Source organism: Phoca vitulina, unplaced genomic scaffold (assembly GCF_004348235.1).
Source record: "Phoca vitulina isolate PV1807 unplaced genomic scaffold, GSC_HSeal_1.0 scaffold75, whole genome shotgun sequence".
Taxonomy (NCBI): Eukaryota; Metazoa; Chordata; class Mammalia; order Carnivora; family Phocidae; genus Phoca; species Phoca vitulina.
The window spans coordinates 1544848-1567274 of record NW_022589778.1 but is presented as its reverse complement, the minus strand read 5'-3'; the positions used below and the strand labels follow the sequence as shown (position 1 = coordinate 1567274).

At 39.5% G+C, this 22427-nt stretch overlaps 1 protein-coding gene across 12 annotated transcripts in view; it reads right to left on the bottom strand.

Annotated features, from left to right (window-relative positions):
- Nucleotides 1-11469: 11469 nt before the first annotated feature.
- Nucleotides 11470-22427, bottom strand: part of LINGO2 (leucine rich repeat and Ig domain containing 2) — a 1236800-nt gene continuing 1225842 nt past the window's right edge. For 11 of the 12 annotated variants that reach the window (XM_032393628.1, XM_032393630.1, XM_032393626.1 and 8 more), the window contains one exon: nucleotides 12412-19304. In XM_032393628.1, coding sequence (XP_032249519.1) covers nucleotides 17449-19269 — 1821 coding nt within the window. In that variant the 5' untranslated portion in view covers nucleotides 19270-19304 and the 3' untranslated portion in view covers nucleotides 12412-17448. Of the gene's footprint in view, nucleotides 12275-12411; nucleotides 19305-22427 lie in introns of those variants that run through there. The other variant, XR_004298032.1, reaches the window with a different exon arrangement.

The window sequence follows — 22427 nt, the reverse complement described above, 5'->3', positions numbered from 1 at the left end:
TCAGACGTAAGCACAGTTTGATCAGTCCATTCACCCACGTGTCTCCTCAGAAGGGACTTCTCTGACTACCTGAGTTAGAACACATTCAAGCTCCTTGTGGTTAGAGGTTTTATCTGTCTGGTTCAGGGTTTTTATAGCACCAGTCTGAAGAGTGCCTGGTACATTAAAATTATTTACTATGTGATTACTGAATAAATGAATGAGTGAATCTTCTTGCCTACAGTCAAATGAATACTGGTATTTGGATTTAACCAGTTACCACACTACACTTGAAAGAAACTATTGGGCATGCCTCCTAATGCAAAAACTTGAGAGGAAGTTACACAGGACAATAAAAAATATTGTAAACAAAGAGTCTGGTAGTATTGTACAACGATGTAGGGTCGGGTGGAATCTAAGTGTATTTGATAGAAAAGGACAGAGTGACAATCTTTGTTATAGATGCTTTCATCAAAACCTGGAGCATTTCATGAGGTTTCAGGGAAAAGAGTCCTCTTCTACCTTACTGTTCAAACCCTAAATCAGCCCCTCTCTGGTATCAGTGCCTATCAAAAACCTCAGAAAGTTGCATTAATTTTTGGCTCAGTGATTCTACTCCAGATAAATTAGCATAAAGAAATAATGAACATGAGTAAATACTTATCTCCAAAAACCTCTAATACAGTCATTTGTAATAGGAAAAAAATTGGAAGTGACCTAAATACCCTACAACAGGTATTTATACCTGCTGATGAATTATAGTAAAATTAGACAGTGTGCAGCCATTTATGATGGGAAGAGAGTCACAATAAAATGCTAAGTGAAGCACCTGGGTGGCTCAGTCGGTTAAATGTCTTCCTTGGCTCAGGTCATGATCTCAGGGTCCTGGGATGGAGCTCCACATGGGGCTCCCTGCTGGGTGGGGAGTCTGCTTCTCCCTCTCCCTCTGCCTCCCCCCTCTGGTCATGCTCTCTCTCTCTCTCGTTCTCAAATAAATAAATAAAATCTTTAAGAACGAGAGAGAGAGAGAGAGAGAGAGAGCACACGAGGGGGGGAGGGTTAGAGGGAGAAGCAGACTCCCTGCTGAGCAGCGAGCCGGATGCGGGACTGGATCCTGGGACTCCAGCATCATGACCTGAGCCAAAGGCAGTCACCCAACCAACTGAGCCACCCAGGTGCCCCAATAAATAAAATCTTAAAAAAAAGTAAAGGTAAAATTTAAATGCTAAGTGAAAAAGAAGTATATAAAACAAGAGACGCCCATTAAAAATCCATATGTACTATATAGAAAAATTGGTTTAGGCTTATGTTGATTTAACCACATAAATGTTAATAGTGGATTATCTCAGTTTGAGTTACTGGAAATTTTAAGTTTTCTATTTTCTGTTTTTTAATGGTCCTAAAATGGGCATTTGTTATTTGTGTAATTAAAAATACACACCTATAACCCCCATAAGAAGTGAATGATTTGTTAAAAAGCTTCATGCAGGTAAGCTCCTACTCCTTGTCTGTGAATATGCTTCTGCATGATGTGTCCTGTCTTTTTGGGCTATGTACCCATTTATGTGACATGCATTTACTGAGCACCTACTGTATGCCAAACTCCCTAGCAGGCTATCTCTCTACCATGGGGCTGCTGACTTCCAACAGTCCTTCACCACCTTTGTAAGAATTTCCCTGGGACAGAGAAGAGACTTTCACATATCACTTTATTTTTTTTCTTAAAGATATTTCTAAAATGGGAAGTGTGTGCATTAGCCTGATCCCAGGGCTTTTCATTTTGGGATAGTCCAGTCTCAGGAGCCTTTTTTTTTTGCCCAGGAAAGCAGCTCCTTGAAAGTGAACTTGAACCTGTGGCCTGTAGCAGTTTTTGCTGAGGTCGTCCCCTCCCTGGGTCACTGGCCCAGCTTCCCATGAAGAGCTGATACACGTTGTTTTCCACCTGACAAGGTGGACAAAGGCAGGACTAAAAGCCAGCCTGCTGAAAGACTCCCAGACAGACTGGTAGCTCCAGAACAGGCCCTGACCGGTTATCTCCTTTTCCAGGGGCCGCCTGTAATGCAGAGACTCCTGTCATAGCTGCCAGAGAGTAGGTTCTCAGTAACTACCTGAGTGAATGATTTACCAAGAGACCAGATAGCAGCTTCCTTGTTCCTCATCTCACTGAAAGCGTTCAAGAGGGTGGAGTCCCTTCTCTGAACATGTGACGATATAAGGACTTTGCGAAGAATACTATGCATGCAATAACTCTGACAGCAAATAGTCCGGGTTGCATTGCAAAGATTGCAGAAGCACACGCGGGCAGTCGGCCTTGTCCCTGGTTAACATGCAGGTGTTTAATTGGAAACCTAAATAATATATTAAGGTTTCTGTGTTGGAATCCCTCTGTCATTCTGCTTATCTGTCCCTGAATGAGATGAATTTCCAGCGGCAGGCTTACCTTGCTTCATTCAACACTAGTAGGCAACCACTCACTGTTAATGATCCTTCCTGGTACTTGAAAGATGGTTTTCATCCTCCTGGGGGAGATGGTTGTGACGTGTGGGTCAGAGTTGCCACAAAGTGTCCATCTGCATCATTAACCTCTCTCTCCTTCCCCAATTAGCAGAAGTTTCCAGCCTTACACAACACCCAGTGTTCCCAAATGAGGCCAGCACGCCTCAGTATTTCATTTACCCTAAGATATATCTTCCTTCCATTAAAAAAATTGAAGTTCTGTAGAACAGACAAAGATGATTTCCTATAAAAAGCAGATGGGTTTCCTCCACCAGTGGGTGGCACAACTTACTTTTTATTTCTTTTTCCTTTTCTATTCTTTTCTTTTCTTTGGGTTACATAACCAACTTCCCAAAAGAGGCTTTATTAACATGAGGGCAGAAGATGTTTGAAGGTGAGGAGCAACAATATTTTTCCCTGTGGTGGCTGTGATCACTAACGCGGGATGGTAACTTCAGAGGAACCAAAATGCTCCTTTGCCCGTTAAGACAGTCAAGCTTTTAGAAGCAGGCAGCAAAGAATTTCCAGCCGCATCTGTACTATCATTGCAATTAATTCCAAATTACAATAGCACTTTCAGAGCATCTCTCGTTAGATCCGCATTAGTAGGAAGAGAGTTCACCTGGATGGATGTTGTTGCAAAGAACATCAGGGGAATGAAAAAGGGATCCGATCCAGGGTGGCTGCAGGGGGTGAGGGGTGCAGCAGTGAAAGGAAACAAATCTCAGTTGAAAGCAAAGGGAGTTGGGGAAGCTGAATGTCATGTGTATGGCCACAACGATCATCAGAGGGCTCCTTGTGAAATGACTAAAATTTTGTTCTACTTAAGAGAATTTCAGGGTTGGGGGCAGCATGGCAGAGCAGAAAGAAGATGGATTTTGGAATTGGCATCAGGTGAAAATCCTATGAAACAAGAAAGAGAGGTCCGGCCTCTAGGACTTTGGGGAGGATGTATGAGCTTATTTTTGTCATGTTCCAGGTAGGTGGTGGGCACCAGGTGGGTGTAATTGATATCCAGTATTGCCTCTCGTTTTTGGCTCTGCAAATTTCTCAGAGGATCGTATAGACTGGGCTGGGAGTAACTTTCTTTAAGAAAATGAACCTTTGAAGATTCAGCTCCCATCATGATCACTACTGAGGATTTTCTCAGAACCCTTTCCTGAGGTCCTGACTGAGCAAATAGGCAGGTTGTTTCTGCTTTGGGAGCTGTTCTGTTGCCACATCACAAGAGGCCCTGAAATACATAATGGAGAGAAGTAGCAGGAAGAAGAGAAGGAAGGAGGTGGAGGAGCAGAAGGGAGTTATGGTGGTAGCAATGAAACATGTTAAATTGCTATTTTCAAACCTAGCTCATCACTTGGGAAAAGATCAAAAGGAATGATACTATGATAATAGCCGTGCTTTTGAAAGATGGGAATATAAGATTTTTCTCCAACCTCTTTATTTTCCCACTTTTCTACAGTGAGCAAGTATATATTACTTTATAATTAGGAAAAACCAAATGACCCCTTGTGAATTACCTTGGTGTCCTATGTCTCGTGCTGGACCTTTGAAAGAGTGACGTTTGAGGAGGCTCGCTAACTAATGGTTAGATGAACACAAATAGAATGGGAGGGGCTAAGAAACCACCACGGCCTTGACCCCTTTAGTGCTCACAAGAGGCAAAGGGCACTGTGTTTCCTGTGAGGGTGTCTAGCCTAGTAAGCACAAGTCTAATCTTTGAGAAAGTAAAATTGTTTCACAGGAGGATTTTACTCTTTTCCCCTGACATCTTTCCGATTTCTGGAAATTTTTTATTCCAGTAGGGGACAAAGTCCATGCAGCCTGGCCTTGGACACAGCGTTTTGGTTCACTGGGAGCATCAGCGAGCATGAGTATATTGGACAGATGTTGGCTTATCACCCTGAGCCTGGCACCTTGCTTCTTAATATCTGCAAACCCAACAGACACAGCCACGGGAGGACAAGTGGGCATCTGAGCAGCTTTTAGTTTGGGAACTTCTCTTCTTCAAACACACAGTTGGCGTTTCTACATTTTATTCACCAGGACTCTTCAGGTTAAGCAAATGGTCACAGCAAGTGCTGTTCTGCTTGTTCAGACAAGAGCACTTCGATTACCTTTTCCACACTAAAATAACCATGGAGAACAAGCAAATAGCCCATAACTTGGCTCCCATGGGTCAGCCAATCTTATCCGGAAATTGGTACAGGTGACCCGGAGTTTGAGTAAATTTTGGATCACGGGGAGAATATTGTCCTGTCTTTTTACTCGACATGAAATCTATATAAGGCTTTTTCTAGTAGATGGAGAGGGGGTCACAGTCAAAATAGAACTTGAAGGGTTTGAAAGGAGCATCAGACAAGGAGTGGGTATTCCAGAAAGAAGTTAACTAATGGTATTGAATAAGAAAGAAATTTAAGAGGTTAAGGTTTTTGACAAATGGTAATAGAACTCTGGGGGTGTTGTGAGAAATCAGAAGACACAGAAGCTCTTTAAAAACTTGGGTGCCGCAGAATGAAACATCATACGTAATTGCAGAAAATAACAACTAGGCCAGAGTCTTGAAGAGTCGAAGAGTGAGTAGTAAAGGAAGTGAAACAAGGAGAGGAATCTTTGCTAGTTGTTGAAATCCTTTTTCAATGCATCTTGGCTTGTTTGTATCAACTTTCCTAATTTGCCTTCCTAATATTATATACCATCTCTCATGCTCATGATCAAGAAGGGCGATGTAGCATTTTGATATGTGTGCAGAAACCAATTTCTGTGGACTGATTTGTGTCGCCCCCCCCCCTCCCCAAATTCATATGTTGAAGCCCTAACCCACAATGTGTTTGTATTTGGAGGTAGGACTTCCAGGAGGAAATTAAGGTTCATTGAGGTCACAAGGGTGGGGCCCTAATCTGATAGGATTGGTGGGCCTTATGAAAAGAGGGAGAGAAGAAGCTATCTCCCTCTCTCCATGTTCATGCACCAAGGAAAGGCAGGTTACACGAGGACACAGTGAGAAAGTAGCCGTTGCAACCCAGGGAGAGAGCTCTACCATACTGACCCTGCCAACACCTTGATCTTGGACTTCCCAGCTTCCAGAACTGTGAGAAAGAAATTTGTTGTTTAAACCGCCCAATCTATGGTATTTTGTTGTGGCAACCCAAGCTCAGATACCAATGTGGTTTTTGGATTTTGCCTGGGGTGGGGTGGGGTGGGGGGGCGGGGGCGGGGCGGGTCAGAGGGGGCAGAGTTACTCTAAATTATTATGGCAGAATCTTGGCCCAGAGATTTTTTTTAAAAATCAAGCTCAGTTATTTTCACCTCATTTTTTAAAGTTTCCTGACTGATAAAAATAATATCTCCTGGTCATTTTCCATTACTTGGAGTAACATTTTGCACTGGGGAAAAAAAAAAGAGGTGATATTACTATATAGCTTGAAAGCTCTTTCTTCATACCTGTTTGTCTTGGGTAATTCCACGGTCAGCCTTGAATTGCAGATCCCTGAGAGTGGGCTCTTCTTGATTTCTTTCAATTCTAAATCTTGAACAATTTTATTTGATTCTTTCCCAACTATATATAAAAAAAGAATTGAGCGATACTGATGAATATAGAAGGCTAAGCTTCATTATAATATGATTAGTAACAAAACACTATTAATGAAACATTAAAAGATGAAGAATAAATGTTACTTTAGAATATTCAAAAACCAAATACAATTTTTTTAGGAAATTATTTTATTTTTGTGTCTCAACAGATGAAATTCATAACCTTGTTTTCTGATAAGACAATTCAAACATACAAATAAATTACAACAATGTGCTTATCAGCTCCCCCCCACCCCTTTATTTTAAAGCAACTGACAGTTATGAAGGACACCAGGACAATAGGGCTTAGCTAAACAATATGGCAATTAAAAATGGCCCTCTAAGAAAATAATTACAATAGTTGTTGAAAAGAATTTGTCCTTTGAGCAAAACAGACTTCATTAAAAGAATCATCATGAAACGAGGATTATAGCTTCCCTTCCACTGAAAGGGAAAAGGAGATGTATGTTTAAACAATGGTACAGAAAGCTGGGGAGTCAGACTAAAACAACAGAAAGCCCTAGGCAATAAATTTCTCCAATAAAATGCATCCCCTTGAATATATCCATTCAAATTCTTGAATCATATTGAAATAATAACTGTTCCCCCACCCCCAGCACCTGGAAGTGAATCATTTTATTATCCTTTGTTAACATGTTAAAATTTTCCCAAGGCAACATCTCTCAAAGAGAGTGGGGTTTGTGATAAATCTTGTAGAGGTTGTATTAAAGATCAACCAAGCCAATTGATGGTCAATGCCATTTTAGATTCTAGTTGTAAAGGGAGTTGATATAACCTGGCAGACCTGGGACTCCCAGGGGGAGAGGGGCTCATACTCAATAACTTTATCCAACCAACTCTAAATCCTGTAGCACCTTTGTAATAGGCCCCCAATTCTACGTACCATTCCCTCATGCTTTCATGGTAAGCCTCACAGCACCCTTGTGAGGTAGGTAGTGTTATGGTCCTTTTGAGAGATGGGGATGCAGAGATGTTAAGTAGCTTGTTCATAAAGAAATGTGAATCCAGTGACAGAGCCCTGGGGACTCTTACCCCAGATCCTTGTTTTTTTAGTACTTAACTATTCTGACTCCCTGAGAATGGATCATTAAAGCAGGTAGGTCCTTAAAGCCAGATTAGTACCTGGCTAGTTGGACACTAAGGCCCATCTCTAAACCACATGATTTGGATGAAAGAATGAGAAATAAGTTGTGATCACCTTGGACATCAAAGAAGTTAAAGTGGAGAAATGCAGGAATAAAGTTTGGACCACAATTTGATAATGACTTTATTCATCAATGTGCTATTAAGTTACTAGCATAATGAATACTCAGTAGATGTTGCCTGATTAAATGGATGGATAGATGGATGGATGAATGAATGAATGAATGAAAGGAGATTGTGCTTGGATAAATGGAAAATTAAAATTTCTACATATTTTAAAACAGAAGCTGGAGAAATCTGATTTGCAATTTCTAATAAAGGATAAAAAGGAAAGAATTAAGCAGATTCCTGAATTTCCTGTGGGCATGTATTTGAGCTAATACTGGCAGCATTTAAGAGGATATAAATATACAGACATTTAAGGTAATTTTTAATAAAGAATTTGTGTACTTATTGGTTTGGAACCTGAACTACGAAGACCAATATTAGAGGCAGTGATACATACATAAACACGATCCATTTTCCTTTGAAGTGAAATTATCTTGTATATACCTAATTTCTCATTGCCATTCATTTGAAAAGCTTGTGCTATCCAGTTCCTATCAAATGCTATTCTTAAAATACATTGAACTAAAACAATGAACTACTCTTCTCTTGACTAACCAGTTACTTTGTTTCTGCAAACTCTTTTTTTCTTTTTTTACTCCAGAAGACTCAGGATTATAAAGAGCTTCCATGTATTGAAACCAGCCCTGCATTAATATCAGCAGATTTCAGATTCAGTGCCATGGAAGGATCTTGAGACCACTAAAGCAGAGGTAACCGACCCTGCGGGTGTTGCTAAGATAGAAGAGCTCATATAAATCAAGATGGTGGAGCTGATTGGGTAGTCACTTGGCATCACACATTTGTTCTGGGCTCCGTGGATTCATTTCCAGGAGGATGTTTGATACACATTGAGGCTTAAGAAACTCTGGATGTCATGGTATGGATCTGTGTTTAAGGAAGTGTTTAACTTTCATGAGAGCCCTGAATGTATATAACAGATGTAATCTATTAGTCTTTTGTACATCCAGCTAATAGCCCAGGGCTAAAGGAATAGATTAAATGCAGTGAATTGCCTCTGTACTATGGTGCTAGCATGCTTGAGCTTCTGTGCTTAGGAAGAATATGACCAGTGGAGGCTGCAATTAGAAAAGGCTCATATAAATGCTACCTCTGCCTCAGAAATGGAGGAGGGGAGTCTGGTAAATATATTTATTTCTGACTGTGACAATGAACAAAATTAGTCACTATAGATGTCACTTTTGCAATCACATATAAGATTTGGGTCTTCCAAGCAAAGACGTAACCTATAGAAGAGTAGTTTGGTTTTTTATGGAGACGCTGCTTGGATTTTCATCTCTCAGACCCTGACTCCTTAGTGATTGAGTTCTGTTCTTAGCTTTCCTGATTAGAGGCCAAGTAGAACAGTGAGAATCCTCAGATATGATACATGTTTTCCATCTGCCTGTTATTTCTCTAGATGGTTCTTAGTTATAGGTGTATGTATCTGGCAGTAAAATACACATACTACTTAGATTTATTGACATGTCCCAACATTCTGACTTACCTGGTTCAGAGTATTATTGAATGAAACAATGCCTATATAGCTATACCAGCGGATTTCCTTCTCAGTCCACATTTTTTTATAGAAGGTTATAATTTTTGCATTTTGTTGTTTATAAGGGTTGATGAGAAGTGCTGTAGTGACAAACCCTAGAAGCCAGTGTTTTCCACCAGTCACCGGCAGAATTTCTAGGTGAATTTCCCTCTAGAAATTCCACTGAGGTTTCCTCCTTAACTTGGCTTCATGCCACATAAACAAATCTTCATGTCCTAGGTTTTAGTTCTGACAGTGAGGTAATTAAGAAAAGAATATCAGGTTCTATAATAAACTTATCTGCCTTAAGAGGAGTAGGTAGGAACTGAAAATATTTATTTTGACCATATTAAATGACAGAAAAATTAACAGCCCACTGGCGCAGTATGCTCAAAACTGAAGAAAATAAGGGGGGGGGGATCCCCAGAAACAAAGTATGATGGGCTTCCAAATTTACGAAGCAGGACGTGGCCAGAGTCTCTTTTTTAAGTAGAGCCCGAAGATAGGCTGAGTTAAAAGTACATTTAGCTTTCATTAAAAAATCTGACTTAGTGATGTTACCTTCTTCCCAGTGTTAAAAACAAGTCCTGAAGTACTAGAACCATCTCCCTGATCAGTATGTTTACTGGCCAGGCCGACTTGTGATGTATTTGTCTGCAGAGGGGTATACTCAACACATTTGAAACTCCCTTCATGGATCATCTATTTTAGTCATGTGAGTTCAGTAGTATAAAATGAAAGTCACATAGTCAGAGATGGACTCTTACCCAAGCAGCTCTGGCATTACTAGAGAATCTTCAGGGAGAAGGAAGTCCCTCTCTGGTGGCAAGCTCTTCATTTTGCAATTAAAGAAGCCAGCAGGCTCAGAGTTCGAGTGTTTGCTGCTGCGTAGAGGTGAATCCCGGGCTTTCTTGTCCTATATCAAGACTTCCTATCGGCTTGGTGCCTCCTTCTTCCCTGGAAGGCATCTAACAAGCCACAGGGCAGGAAGATGGTATCATGGGATCATAGCTCCCTGAGCACGGCTCCCTGAAGCCCATTCCCTTCAGGATCAAAAGTGAAGAGAGAGCACCTTCATGTTCAGCAGAAAGAGTGCACAAATGCAGTTTCTACATTTTTAATTCTTTCACTCTAACGCTGGACAGCCTTCTCTTCCCCTTGTTACCCATTTGCCTGAAGACGAGCAATCTTTCTTAAAATTTGTTGTGCCTTCCTCTCTTAGAGGATGTCTTGAATCACTGATAGTCAGCTGAGTGAAAAGTAACTGAGAAAAACTAGATGTTATGTGTATGGCTGGCTGAACTCTTCATGCCTGAAGTCATGCCCATTACTTGCTCATGTAACCAAGTCAAATGAATTTGGGTAATTTTTCAAGTGATACAGGATTTATCTTCACTAAAATAGATTATCTTTATAGTGGGTTAATATTACCTAGATTTGGATATCCAGCAGATCAAACTATGGCCCCTTGGTAATTTTGTGTAGAAAGAACCTAATAGCTTGGTTTCTGATTTCTGCTCTGAGTGGTCTCCGCCTACTCTGGCATTAGAATCAGATTTCACTGGATCGGCTTCTTCCCTGACTGAAGATTATTAGATTATTCAATCTAGTAACAGTGCTAAAGATATGTAAGCAATTTCATGTTCCTAAGGCTCATAGAACCTTGCCTCTCTCAGTAAGGAAGTATCTTCTGATGTAGGACTCCAATCGCCTTTTATTACATTTCATTTCTTAATAATACCCCAGTGGATTTAACTGAGATGTCATATGCTTAAGCCCTTTACATATGTAAATAAAACATGTTTTCTTAACTTATTTTACATATTAATAAAATAAGTTAACCTGGTTTTACATGTTAAAAAAACATGCCCACAACAGTGAATCAGTAATAGTCAATGAGACACAAACCTAAACTGAGATACTTTTGTCATCACTAATTTTTTGAGAACAAAAACAATCAGGCATCTAAAAACAAAACAAAAATAAGTTCTGTAGATTGTTAGTTAACTTCCAATCATGGGATGTTCCCAGAATAAGATTTTGATAAAAAATCAAAGAAGAGCACAGACACACATTGTTTTTTTTTTCTCTTGTTCCCTCCTGCTCAAGCATATCAGTCTTTAAAACAGTTATATTTTAAACACTTAAAAAAATCAAGCCACCCTCTCCCACATATTTATATATGTATATATAAACAATAGCTTTTAAATTATGATTTGGGCATTCCAAACTGTATGGAAAAAACGTAAGACAATTGACTTGCATATCAAGCAACCCATGTGTGTAATACACCTGATTTTATAACTAGGGAGGAAAAGAGTATGTTTTCTTCCAAACAGCCTCTAAATAAAGTTTGTGACTCAGTTCCCATCTCTTGCTATCACATATGTTTGTATATGAGTCAGGCCTTGCTAAACACATATAGTTTTTATAAATAGCGTGAAAGTTTTTTTTTTTTTTTGCAAGTTTGAGTTAATCTCCTGCTTAATCATTATTATGTGATATTATAGACTGTACTGATTATATTGTAGTGGAGATTAAAGATATTAAAGCAATTTAGAATAGGAGGTGTGCACCAAAATGAAGAAAGTTAACATGGCAATCAAATTTCTGGATTTTTTTTTTTTTTTTTTTGGTCCTGTACACCAAATTTTTGACCCATTTTCAGCATAGACAGTTATCTTTAGAACTTTAGTAATACAGTTAACCAATTTTAATGGAATGGAAATTTGCATTTTTGTTGTCTTCTAATGGCTACTTGCATATTAAAGGTAAAGCCTTCCTTAAAATATGCAGTACCGTCTTGATTATGCCAGCTCTTTTCTCATTCTGCTAAGGCTATAAATAAAGCTTCTATTTAGGGCTGGCATTATATCAACCCACCTGCTTCTAGAAGAGAGAAAAAAAATCAGAATCGCTCCACCTGCAGAGTGCTGTCAGCTTGTGATTATGTGAATGGTTAAGTCTTAACTTTTAAAGTGTTATGGGAGATAGGCTGGAGCTTTTTTTTTTATAAGCAATTTCCAGTTTAACAGTTACCCTAAAATTTCTGAGTACCAGTGAAAGCAGACTTATCCGTGGAGAGAGCATTCATTGATGAGGTGTGACAGCCGCAGGGAGATGACACTGCCGAGGAGGGCAGAGCTGGAGAATGAGGGAGGATTTCAATTGTGGTCTCAGGAAAGGAGGCGGGAAAGTGGGGGATACAAAGCTTTCCGCTCTGTGGGCTGTCTCTGGGGACTGCATAGTCCCCGCTCTCTTCCTCCTTCCCATTCCAGATCTTCTCCAGGGAGATGGGGGGGGAGGGGAGGGAAAAGTGGCATTAAAGACCTTGGCCAACTGAGACGGGCCATCTGAGGCACATGCAAGTGTGTCTTGATCAGATTCCCGTATTTTGAAAGAGGAACATCAGCTCCAGGCCTGTTTTAGAAAAATAAACCTTTTACAAACCTCTTAATCTTCTATATATAATATATACATATATATAGATATAGATATATATATTTGCTGCAAACATTTTATTATAGGCAAAGCTAACACAAGCAGTTTTCATTATCTTTTTTTTTTTTTTTTTGAGCAATACAGCCACATTTACTGCTCCCAAAACAGATGAACCAATTTCGGGTTTGAAAACCTGTCATTGTTGATTTAAACCATAGCTGACTTGGTTAAACCTTGCAAATCTAGACTTTTATGGCCCCGAGACCCAGTTTTTGTTACATGACATAAGTAAATATCGTAGCAAATCAGCTGTCATTTTGATCTTGGAGACTTAAATCGTGAAGCTGCCCTTTCCCTGTCGCCATACTTTCACTACAGGGAGAAAGAGAGTGCTCTCTTAGGGATGGCTTTTGAAGGAGCTAAGGGGACAGCAACAGAGATTCATCAAGTGTTGGCCAACATATCAGGAAGCACCCTCTGGTGCCTAACCAATGCATGTAATTCTGAAATCAACAAATCATAATATTGCATTCTTCAAGGCTTCCCACACACAAAGGCAAAGTAACTCTAAAACTCCTGGAACAGAAAGTACCAAGGATTTTAGCAGAAAGGACAAGCTCCCAAAGCCAATGGTGGAAAATCCATGGAAATAACCAGGCACAGGATGTACAAGTCCAATGGGGAATGTTGCTAGAACCTAATCCTAGTAATAAAGAACGATGTATCTTTACCTAAGTACCAAGTAGAACGATTGGCTTCAACCCCAAAGGTTTTGTTACTAGGTTCATATGCCACAAAATCCGTTTGAAATAGATCGTATGAGCTACATAAATGTGACTGGGACGTAGGAAACAGGGATAAAGCAGAAACTAAATTTAAAGAAGATAATTTAGGATTCTTTCTCAGAAGATAGTAACTATAAATTTTAGCAGTAGAAGAAATAGAATTAAAATGGATCCAAGTATCTCCTAACCTTTCTTTAAATCCTCAATAATGTCTTTTTGTTAAGTCTTAGCCTTCTACACTGAAAATGATGTATTTTTTTTTTCTTCCCTAGAAAGCCTCAAGACATATTACATGTTGCTGAACAGCTTCTGAGCACAGTCCCTGAAATTAAAACAGATGTCTTGACCCAGAGACGAAAGGAGAACCTGGAAGGGTAAGTTAATTTACATGGGGCTGTACTCAATTTTTCTTCTCCAAGATCACATCCTCTCTTTTGTACTTTCTAAAATATAAATATATTTGTTCCTACTTGAGTCATGGAAAGTGACAAAAGTCAGGCTTCAGTGCAGGTGAGATTTAAATAATCCTTTTAAAAAAAAGTCATAGAGGATTATATAACTTCTGGGCTTCTCTGAGAACTGAGGAGAGCAAAATATTTGACAGTACGATGAAAAAAGAATCCACCCTTGACTCTAGAGCAAATCCTGAATGCCTTCATACTACTGGGGAGTTGCTGGTGAGAAGCAAAATTTCTTGGAAGTTTGAGCAAAACTGGAAATCTGACCCACGTCATCAGGAACTAGGATGTGTAAATCTTGGCAATTCTTGGTTTACATTTTCAGATTTTGAGACTATTTGAAAAGCTCATAGCTATAAATGCAATGAAAATGAAATGAGGTATAAAAAAAGTGAGTACTAGGAGAATTTGGACAAGTAGAAATCCCTCATCAGGAACACATTAAGCCCGACTGGTGAATTACCTTACTATGGTAACACGAATTTCAGATATTTAGGGACATGGATCAATTCTCTCAGACTATTAGGGCTTTAGTCAGAGAATTTGTTCTTCTAGAGATTTAATGCTTAGAGAAAATAAACATTTATCTGAAAATGATATCAACACACACAACTGAACGGGTCAACCCAAAACTTAGTTGTGAGCCAAACAACTGTATTTCTTCTTGGGACACTTTAAGACAAATCCTCTGGGAAGAGGTTGACTCAGAGAGGTCTACTTAGGAGAGAATTTGGCCCATGTGCTCTCTGAGCTGTTACTCTCTACCATGGTCTACTTTGCTCTAACAAAGAGGTAATTTAAAGCCATAAGGGAAAATTCCTTGTGTGTAACTCCATGCTAAGCCCTAGAGCTAGTTAGTGGAACCCATGGTCGGGCCTTACAGATATACAAAGGAACCCAAAATCTGCACCACTAGTGAAAATAGAGAAAATTAAGTAGCCTTTCAATTAACTACAAATCCATTACTGTGATGTTTCTGGTGGAAAGTAGATTCTCATAGAAATACCTGGCCAATACATTCTTACGATCAGATCACATGTGCAGGTGATATATTTTTTTGTTATCTGTTGGAATCCACTTCAAATAGCAATTTTACTCTTAGTGGTAACACTGAGTTTAGGACTACTTCGGAAGAGCACTACTTTAGTTCACTGTTGATCAAACTGGGTTTGACGGAACTCGTTTTTCAAGATGTTAACAGTCAAATCGGAAAAGGAAGAGCTTCGTGCTCAAATAAATAATAGTGAAACCATAAGGTGAGCAATATTAAACAGAATTGTTTTTTACAGGACTTGCAGAGGATTTAGTAGGCTCATGTATATTTTGAACGTCAAGAGGTGGTTAAAGAATGCAGCATTTTCCCAATTTAGTAGTCTATCCAGTCTCTTTTTTGGAAGAGTGCTTTCTGATATCTTAAATACCTGTTGTTCCACAGATGAGAGTATGGAAGCCCCTGAAAGAGTACAGTCTCTCTTCTTCCAGTGGAATAATCACAAAATCTTTTCACTTAATCTTTTCGTGGATGGGTTAACTTTAATTCAATTTCATTTGACTAAGCTGTTTTTGGTCCACTTTTATTTTAACAGAATATAGCAGTTACAATCACAAGGCCCTTTTATTAATTGCTTAATGTGTGTCTTGTTGTTGGACAATGGGTTGCAATTACAATGTTGCAAAATTAAGATGAAGTATTTTCTGTTAAGTTGTGGAAGACTAGCTCTCCACTTTTTCTTTCCAGTTTGAAAGACCCCATTCCACCTGCACACAGGAAATAGAAATTGCAAAAAAGTCTTGATTTGTATTATTGGATATGTAATATAAAGTAATTTCCAAAAGTGGAAAATGAATTTCTAAAAGATCTATGATAGTCATTAGGAAAGTCAAATGAAAAATGACTTAAACAGGCAATTCTTCAATCTTTCTGTCTCATTTCCACCCTTTATGAAGGGAGAAAGGGGTTTAACTGTACTACTATCCAATCGGCAAAACAATTTCTGGACCTGTCACTTTTTTATTGGGGTCAATTTAATTTTATTGAAGCTCCTCAAAATTTCAAATGCTACCAAAAAAAAAAAAAAAAAAAAAAAAAGCCAGCTTTTTGAAAGTCAAACCCCCAGGAGGATATGTGGATATGTCCAGAAACAAACCTCAGAAACTTCTTATTCACTGTCCAAAAGGGGGCTCACTTTCAGGTCCCTCTCAAAATGTACAAAGTATAGCCATTTCCTATCTGTCCTTTGCTGATTAAATAGATTACATTTCATGAATGCACTCTGTATTCAGTGCTTTCTTGGATCATATGAATATATGCCTTGAAAGGCATTCACTGAATATTTAGCCAAATGGAATTATGTCTCATTGGAACCAGATCACTGGTGGTAGGGGCAGGACGTCATTAAAAAACAAACGCTATAATGTTTTAACTTTCAGTAACAATCATTAATACAAACTGAACTGGACTGAGATCCTTGGGTCAGAGGGGTAAAAGTATCTGCACGATTTAACCTATTGGTAGGGCTCTTGAACTTAGTTTTTTCCTGTACAGAGTAGAGGAAAAAACTAAGTGCTTTTTAATTCACCTCTTCCTCCTCACGTCTTTAAAAATGAGACAGATTCCTCTTGTGTACACAAGATAATTCTCAAGCTAAAAGGAAGCAGGCAAAAGCCCTGAAGTTACCCATTCAAGGTAATACTGTACGTACAGTAAATATTTGAATAGAAAACATCAGAGTGGTAGCTGGATATTTCCTTTGGCAGCAATCCAGCCGTCAGACAGCTATCATTGTAAGAGATCTTTAGTTGCGTTAACATCACGTGATGCCTGGATCACCCTGGTTTGTGTTGGCATCTGAGAAGAGCTCCCTTTTATCCACAGAGCTTTTGCATATCCGAATTCTTGATCTCCTCTACAAGGTAAATATTACCCTATGAGTATAGATAACAAGTATGTGCTCTTCCTGTCAACCCATTAGTAGTAACTGATGAAAGTAAAATCAAGTTGTGTTTAAATGGTTCATCTTCATCATGAACACCTACCTTGCATTTTACAGGTACAACTAGTGGTATACAACCTTCCGGAGAAACCAAGGGCTTTGTTACAGTAAACTGGTCCAGGGTGATATCACAAGTATAAAAAATATTCCATTCTGTATCAAAACTAGGCACATGCCTTTATTTATAGTAACAGAAGTTAACAGAGTTGAGCAGTTTTGCCTTGGGCTCTATTTCTTGGCATCCTACATCAGACAAACGCATCATCCCGCATCTCTCCGCCCATAACTCCAGGGATCTAGTCTCAGGGTCATCTGTATGGAAAGGAAGGTGATATCACACTTGGATCTATAGTGGTGAGTAACTAAAAGCACAACCTCTCATTCATATTGCTTTAAAACATATACAGCATATATGTTTCAAAAAAAAAAGAGTAAAGAATATATTGATTTCTTTGTGGTGCTGAATCAACAATACGGTATGATGCAAGGCTTTAACAAATGAGAATCATAGATACAAATTTTTCTGTAGAGTATGTTTTAGACAAATGTGTCTTTTTAATATGTAAATCCTACATTGTAGGTTGTTCCTTTTTTTTTTTTTCCTTTTGTTTTTGCCATGGTAGAAAATGTTGAGTAACTGTCCGTGAGCATGAGCCGAAGGTTCAGGTTCATTACTGAGATCCCCAGAATGCCAATATTTGCAATGCAAACAATTAGTATCCCACTGTGAAGGGCTCTGACACGTGCCTGCCTGCCTCTAGGTGGAGTCTCCAGACGAAGTCCTCCTGCTTCCGTGGACCCTGCTTGGACACAGGGGCAGCTGCCCGAGGCCACCTTTTCACCTAGTAATTGACTGTGCCAGCTATCTCACTGGTAACCAACACCGACCCGGAAACAACAGTGAGAGCGCTAGACCCTCAGATCATTTTCATGTTGAACCTCCTGGGTCCAGCCACCTCCCCTTCCACAACAGCACCATTGTTTTTTCGGGGCACATACTCGAGGTCAATGCTGTTTTTGTGCTTGCCTTTCCCTCGGCTCCACACAAAAAGGAGGAGAAAACAAAATAAAACCACTCCCAGGAATGTGAAACAGCCCATGGCTGTAGACACCAGTATTGTTTTAAGGTCCAGGGAAAACGTATTGGCATTGGTGCCGTTGGACATGGTGTCGTTGGCGTCCGTCATGTACATAGGGGTCCTGTTGGCATAAAGGAAGCGGTCTGATGTGAAGCCTTTCACGGTTAAAGAGGCCGTGAAGGTGTCGTTCCCCGCTGCGTTGCTAGCGATGCAGACATACATCCCGCTGTCTTGATCCTGGGCAAAGCGGATTTCCAGAGTGCCATCGCCCAACACGGTGGCCCTTCCATTGGACTTGGTGGTGATAAAACGCCTGCGCGGTGTCACCCAGGAAATGACAGGCTGAGGGTCTCCGTCAGCGCTGCATTCGAGCTGGACCGTCTGCCCTTCATCCACTAGCAGATGCTGCAGCTTCTTTTCACGGATTTTGGGTTTTTTGCAGGTAAAGTAAAAAGAAAGGGCAGTGCTGTGGAAATCCTTGAATGATCTCTCACGGATGGTGTCGGGGCCAGCACACATGGGCTGCTGGCCCCCGAACTGCAGCGTGGGGTGCCGCTGCAGGATCCAGAGGAGACGGCAGTCACAGGCTAGTGGATTGTTATTGATGCTCAGGACCTCCAAAGCCCTAGGGGAGGAGAAGACATTCTCTTCCAAAGTTTCCAGTAGGTTCTGAGACACATTGAGCACACGAAGGAAGCGGAGCCCTTGGAAGGAGTGAGGCTCAATGGTGCGGAGCTGGGCCCCCACTATATGAAGCTCCTGAAGGCGGATCAGGTCCGAGAACATGCCAGCTTCAATTGTGCTGATGGGATTGTAGGAGAGGTTAAGGTGGGTCAGATATACCAGGTGTTTAAAGGCAAGGAAGGGGACCGTGGACAGGTTGGTATTGGTGATCGAGAGGGACGTGAGGTTGAGACCATAGAGGCTATTGGCAGGCATTATATCCAGTAAAGGCCAATAGTCAATCTCTAGATGTTTCAGGTGGAACAGTCTTTTAAAGGCATACACAGGCATAGTGTTGATATTGAGATGCTTCAGATGCAGGCTAATGAGGCTGCGGAGGTGGGAAAGGGCTTCTGTTGGTACAGCTGTGAGGTTGCATTTCTCCAGGGTGAGCTGCTCCAAGCTCAGCAGCCCACTGAAGGCCCTGTGTGATATATAAACCAAATCATTGTCCCCCACCTCTAGAGACTTCAGGTTGTGCAGGTCCTGGAACATGTAGTCCAGTAAAATGACAATCTTATTCTCACTAATATCCAGCTTGGTGAGGTTGGATAGCCCCGTGAAGACCCCTAAGGGGACCAGTTTCAGGCGGTTACCTTTGAGGCGGAGGGAACGAAGGTTAAAGAGATTGTTAAAAGCCCCTGGCTCCACATTGGCGATAATGTTGTCACTCAAATCTATCTCCTCCAGCAGAGGATAGGATATGAACTCCTCAGGGTTGACACTCTTCAGCCTGTTCTTGCTGAGGTCCAAGATTTTGGTCTCGATGGGAATGCCCTCGGGGATGGCAATGAGCCGCCTTCTGTGGCAGCTAACGGATTTGTTCTGAGCAGAGCACTCACAGCGAGCGGGGCAGCCAATGGTGGAACCCATGAAGATGAACACCACAGCCAGACCCAGGAATGGCTGCCAACATGATATGGCCGTGTGAAGCATGACTCCACCTCTTAGTCTACGCCTTGGTCACGGGCCTGCAGGAGGAGGCAGGAAGAGAAGTTGAGTTAGGACATGGATCGGTAAAGGGACATCAATAAGGCAGCAAGTACGATGGAAAGGACCCTGGATTGGGAATCACACTGATATGGGATTGAACCCGAGGGCTGCCCTTATTAGCCACATGGGGTAAGTTGATGCACCTCTCTGTATGTTGGTTTTCTTGGCTGTAAAGTGAGGATGACGATAGTAATAGCATCCTAGCATTAGGACAAAGACAGTATTTAACAATTATGAGGAGACTAATACACCGTCTGGCACAGAGTGTGCGGCCCAACAGCATGCATTTCACAAAAGGCTCTACGTTGAACTCAAACTCAGGCAACAGAGGTCAGTGGCTAAGAGGAAACCTATTCAGTTTGAATCAGTGTCTGCATCTGTAATGTTGGGATATCATCCTCTGCTCAAAATGAAGCTAATAGAAACTTCATTGGATATCAGGCTCTTAGGTTCAAAGTACAAACAGTTACATGCAATACAAGAGGTTGAGGCTTTATTTCCTTCAGATATAAGCTTTCTATTAAAAACTGCCCCTTAGAAGGTATACATCCTTCAGAATTCAGTAAGTCTTCATTTATGAAGGGGTTTTCTTTTTTGAGGTAAGCAAAAAGATCCTCAAAATCTCTTTGTATGCTTTGTGTTTATTATAGGGAAGAGACCGAATCAAGGCACCATAATGGCTATGATGATGAAAATGCTTTAAGAGTGGGAAGAGTCAGAATTTTAAGGAAAAAAAAGTTTTTAAATAATAAATGAACTATCCTTTCGTATTCAATTTCAAACCCAGTGGACATATTAAACTGAACTTAAATAGGTATCAAATGATATTGGAAAGGAGTATGCTTTAACTGTAGATATTTAAGCAGACGACACTGAACTTACTGTTCAACTGAATAGCAAGACAGGTGTTGTTGAGCTTTGCTTCTCCACATGAGATCCTGTGGGGTACACTTCATCTACAAACACCATATTTTACACAAGTCTCAGTAGTGTAAAACAGTATTTTTAGATAAAAAGGTATTTGATCAACTTCAGTATTCACTCCTAAAAGAGCAATTGAAAGTACAATTCTCCATTCACAGTGTTCACATATATGTCTATATCTCCATGTAAAGCTATGTCTACATCTAAATTTATATATCTGTAAAAAAATGACTAGGATCCAACCTTATGGTGAATCACTAGAGAAGTGCCCCCAAATGTAAGAACAAGGCAAAGATTCAGACAGTGCTCCAAAATCCATTATCTAGGAACATAGGAGTTGGTATTATTGGAAAAGATGTGGTAAAACTAGCATTGTTTGTAGATCAAATTAATGTCTAAATTACCTGAAAAATGATTAGAATAGGAGAATAAATTAACATGGTACAAAATAAAAACATTTAGAAAATATCGTCACAAATCATTAGTCACAGCATCTCTGAAAAAATTATATTCCTGGAAGAATAATTTAATGAGAAATACACAGACTATGACAAACACTCAGCCCTACTAAGAAAATAAAACTTAGAAAAAAGAGACGTATACTATTTATTTTAATAGATTCAAAATTATAAAGACATTGTTTTTCAAAACCAAATATATCTCTGTGATCTATGTATATATTGAGTAATTTGAAAGTTCATTTGAAAGAAGATAAATATGAGAGTAATCAGAAATATTACACAGTAGTAATGGCAACAGACCCTACAAGATATCAAAAATAAAGCAGTACACTACATGAAAATACAGTCAATGAAACAAAGTAAGGAATTAACATTAAGTATATTTGAAAAGTTAGTATAGGTGAAAGGTGGCATTTTAATTCAGTGAGAAAGATATAAATGATTGGCTAGATATTTAGTGGGAGAAGATACACAACTTCATTTGGTCCAATAAAATCCAGATGAATTAAGAACTAGAATGCATGAACAGATAATGTATTAGAAGAAAATTCAATAATTTTATAATAGAGTTGAAAAGCATTTTCTATGAATAAGGCCAGAAACCATGAAAGAAAATGGTCTGATTGTATGCATTTAAAAAATAATAGCATAACAAGCAAACAACATGCACATTGAATACCCAAAGACCATGATCAACTTGGTATTAAAACAGCTCTTATTAATCAACAAGGAAAAGAGGTAAATGTCAATAGAAAATGAGGCAATGAATGTAATAAACACTAAAAACAGTTAATCAGTATATGAAAAGATGACCAACCTCACTAGTAAGCAAAGAAATGCAGGTTAAACAACAGGAACATATCATTTTTACCTAAGTTTAATCCCTATTTTTACCCAGAATTAACAAGAGTAGAAGGAACTGATGGAATAGAAACAGGTAGAGCCTTCAGGAGGTTCAGGGACAACAGTGAGGAGTTTACTGGATACATTAAACCTAAACATGTCTAAGTTCAATATGTGCATCCCTTTGAACCATTTTTTTTCCTAACTTTGAATTTTTAAAAGCCACTTCATTGAGGGATGATGGACATACAAAAAATTATATATTTAATGTATACAAGTTGAGGAGTTGGGAGGTAAGTAGATATCTGTGAATCTATGACCACAATCTGTGCCATAAACATAGCTACTGCTTCCAGAAGAGGATTGATCTGATGAGCTATATTTTTTTTCTGAAGATATAAGGAAATAATTTAGTGTGCACAGATGTTTGGTACAGGTTCATCAGGGTTGGGTTGGTTCGTTTTGTTTTCTTATCTTCCTAAGGTGGAACCCTAGATCATTGATTTTGGTCCTTCATTTTTAATATAAGCTTTTAAAATGCTTAATTGCATTTCAGAAGTTTTAATATATATATAAAACTTAGTGACAACATTTTTTTTAGTTTATGCTTTTTTGCTGATGGATGATTTAGGATAGAGTTACCTTATTCCAAGTATGTAGTTAGATCTTTTCTAGAGTCTTACTGTATTTTATTTATTTACTTCTGTTGTGGTCAGAGAACTGCTCTGCAACATTTCAATCCTTTGAAACCTACTGAGATTGTTTTACGGATCTTTTATCATTAGAAAGAGTCCATCTTTGTCTCTAGTAATACTCCTTGTCTTCAACTCATTTTGAATGATTACTGTAGCCACTCTAGATTTCTTGAGCTTA